General features: G+C 34.5%; 1 protein-coding gene across 1 annotated transcript; it reads left to right on the top strand.

Annotated features, from left to right (window-relative positions):
• Nucleotides 1–1432: 1432 nt before the first annotated feature.
• On the top strand, nucleotides 1433–2419 carry LOC128635260 (olfactory receptor 2AT4-like). The gene has a single exon (XM_053687211.1). The coding sequence runs from the start codon at nucleotides 1433–1435 to the stop codon at nucleotides 2417–2419; it is 987 nt and encodes a 328-aa protein (XP_053543186.1).
• The last annotated feature ends 826 nt before the right edge of the window (nucleotides 2420–3245 follow it).

The following is a 3245-nucleotide window of genomic DNA, read 5'->3' as shown; positions in this document are numbered from 1 at the left end:
TTCCTGAGGCAGTGAAACAACCCCAAACCATTTTTGCCACCATGCTTCACAGTTGGTATGAGGTACTTCTCATGAAAAGCTGTCTTTGGTCTGCACCAAACATGTCTGCTGTTACTGTGGCCAAACAACTCTATCTTTGATTTGTCTGTCCAGAGAACAGTATTCCAAAAGGTTTGGTCTTTGCTTATATCCTCATTGGCAAACTGTAGTTTTGCAAAGGTTTTTTCCTGGGACACCTCCAATGCAGGACAAATTTGTGCGATCTCTTTCTGATTGTAGACGCATGCACTTTGACACCAACAATTGCAAGACTTATTGGCAGATCCTGTGATGAACTTGTGGGCTTCTTGGAGACTTCTTTTGTATATATTTAGGTTAAGGTAAATAACATTACATTGCAATATATATATAGTTACTTTTACATCATAACATCATGTGTAAATATTTTGTAACAGGAATCTATTGACTAGCGTTTAAAACATGTATTTGTATGAGTAATTCCATTATGTTATGCATTAAAAGGCGTATGGCAAGTGATGTATGGAATTACACAATCGAGTCATGGTGCAGTAAGAATTAATTTACTTGACAGCAAATATGCGAGGATGAACCCTGCCCCCAAATGAGCCCAAAATCCATCCAGAGAGCGCAGTCGAGTATTCAGACCAAGTGTAAAAATGTCCTCAGATTCAAGCTGTGTTTAGAAACATGCTGAATAGGTGAGCCTGATGATTTATATTTTCAGACATGTTCCGAAGTAACAGCACTTCAACCTCATGGTTAAATTAGTTCTGTGGGCCTAACTTGAGGGAAATGCAAAATGCTGCTCATTAGAAAGAAAAAAACGCTTGGAATATATTAGAAAACATATCTGCTAAAACATCCTGAAAGAATAGCTTGAATATGTCAAGCTGTCAAAAAGCTACAGTAAAGGAGGATATGTTGATAAATGTGCATTTTAAAGCAAAGTTAGCTGTACCCTACTGTGACAGATATTTAATCAAAATAGTTGTTCTTTGTTAATAAGAATGCTGAATATTTTTGGAAAGGTAGTGGCTCGAAATCATAGTGCATACTGTATCTAGGAATCATGCGGTCTGAATATGTAAAGCAAGTGGGTTTACTTGCAAAAGGTATGGTCAGATACAAATAATTACGTCAAAAGTATGCGCAAAGCCTCAACAGTGAGGGATTAAAAGGCCCATCCCTCAGTCTGTGGGCAGCTTTGTAAGAGCCTGGATCAAAATTTAGGGAAGGTATGATTCAAGTGTTGTGGATACAGTATCTTTTATATATCTTTATTATATTTTGTATCTTCCACATATACATATATGATTTCACTAAATGAAAAATTCATTTTAAACCAAGAAAGATTTTTTAACTGTAGTCTTGTGTAAAATATATGGTAAACAATTATGCTCTTTTTTGTCAGATGTCTATCTATACTGAAACACTGTACAAAAACAGCACGACCAATATTCCTGAATTTGTCCTTGAAGGATTCACAGGAATTCCTGCTAAGTATTATGGATTGGTAGGAACCTTTTTCTTCTTCATTTATCTGATGCTGGCATCTGGGAACGTTTTCATCCTTGTATTTGTGGCAAGTGAAAAAAGTCTTCAGAAGCCAACATATATCATCTTCTGTAATCTTGCAATATCAGATCTTGGATTTGGAACTACAACTCTGCCCAGAATCATTGCTAAGTACTGGATGTCAGAGATCATTTCATTCAATGGTTGTTTTACACAAATGTATTTTGTCCATTATTTTGGGACTTGCACCTCATTTCTTATGGCATTAATGGCCCTTGATAGATTTGTTGCCATATGTAACCCATTGAGATATCCAGTTCTGATTACACACACCACTATTGTGATTCTTTGTTCAGTGCTTTGGATAGGAAACCTCCTCATTCTTGGTGCAATTACTGCATATACCCTTAGTGTGCCTTACTGTGGCCCAAATATTATACGTCACTGCTACTGTGACTATATTTCAATAAGTAATCTAGCATGTGCAGACATAACAGCCATAAAAGCCACTAGTTTTACCATAGCTATGACTGTACTGTGGGGTCCTTTATTTTATATCATATTTTCTTATGTGGCCATCATTATTTCAGTCATGAAAATCTCAAATAAAGATGGACGCTATAAAGCCTTTTTAACATGTACTCCACAACTATTTATCATCTGCCTGTACTATCTCCCCAGAAGTTTTGTGTATGTGACATTTTCTGTTGGATTACGTTTTGAAACAAACCTCTATACTGCAATGATAATGATGTACAGTCTTTTTCCTGCCCTCATTAATCCACTCATATACTGCTTTAGGACCAAAGAAATTAAGGACACATTAATGAAAAAATTAAAGCAAAGACAGGTGAGGGTAAATAGAAAAGGTATTTTAACCTAAAGAAAATTATCTTATCCAATTTGTTTTCAATTGTAATTACATTTAGTAACATCAGTAACATTTTAAAATGCAGGAAAACATGAATCTGTGCCTGCTATGTCTTATTAAATTTAGGTTTATCAACTACAATATGCAATGTAATTAGTTGAAAATGATTAATCAGACAGAAAAAAATGTTCAACCAAATAAAAACAAAGATTCTTTATTAAATGGAAATGCAGACTACTGTAATTTTGTGTAAGAAAGATAAAATTGCACAGCCAAATTATACAAAACACCAATGCTTGTACCTGTCTGGCTATTTCAGTTTATGCATGGGTCATGCATGAGTCATGTTAGAGCACTGCTGTCACTTTTTCAAGTAACGTTTTTTTCCAGGTTTGAAATGTTTTACATTTTTAATTAGCAAATATATATTGTTTTTATGGCCTAGAATACCACCATGTTCAACTGCAAGATGGTTGTTTCTTTAAGTATATACACTCTATTCTCTATTGCATTACTTTTTAGGGGGCTAAGCATGTTTTTCTTTCTCTACTGTAAACTTTAAATGTTAAAAAATAAAAATAAATAAATAATACACTTTGGTCAATAGGTAGTATCCCCTCCTGTTACTAAGGCTACAGATGAGTCTGATCATCCAGTGGAGCTGTAGCTAAATGTTTTACATCCTGGTTTATATCTTAGAATGTCCTACAATTAAGAATCTTTTTGCCACTTTTTCCTTGGTTTCTCCAAACAAAACGGAAAAACTACTTTTTTAGTAAATATGCAAAACCTGCTTTTGAGAACTTTGTTTCTCCAAACAAAACAAAACAAAACAAAA

The sequence above is a fragment of the Ictalurus punctatus genome, chromosome 17 (assembly GCF_001660625.3).
Source record: "Ictalurus punctatus breed USDA103 chromosome 17, Coco_2.0, whole genome shotgun sequence".
Taxonomy (NCBI): domain Eukaryota; kingdom Metazoa; phylum Chordata; class Actinopteri; order Siluriformes; family Ictaluridae; genus Ictalurus; species Ictalurus punctatus.
This window is presented reverse-complemented; position numbering and strand designations above follow the sequence as displayed.

Bases quoted from the DNA above. Each gene is read 5' to 3' on its own strand.
- LOC128635260 (XM_053687211.1), top strand. From the start codon at position 1,433: ATGTCTATCTATACTGAAACACTGTACAAAAACAGCACGACCAATATT.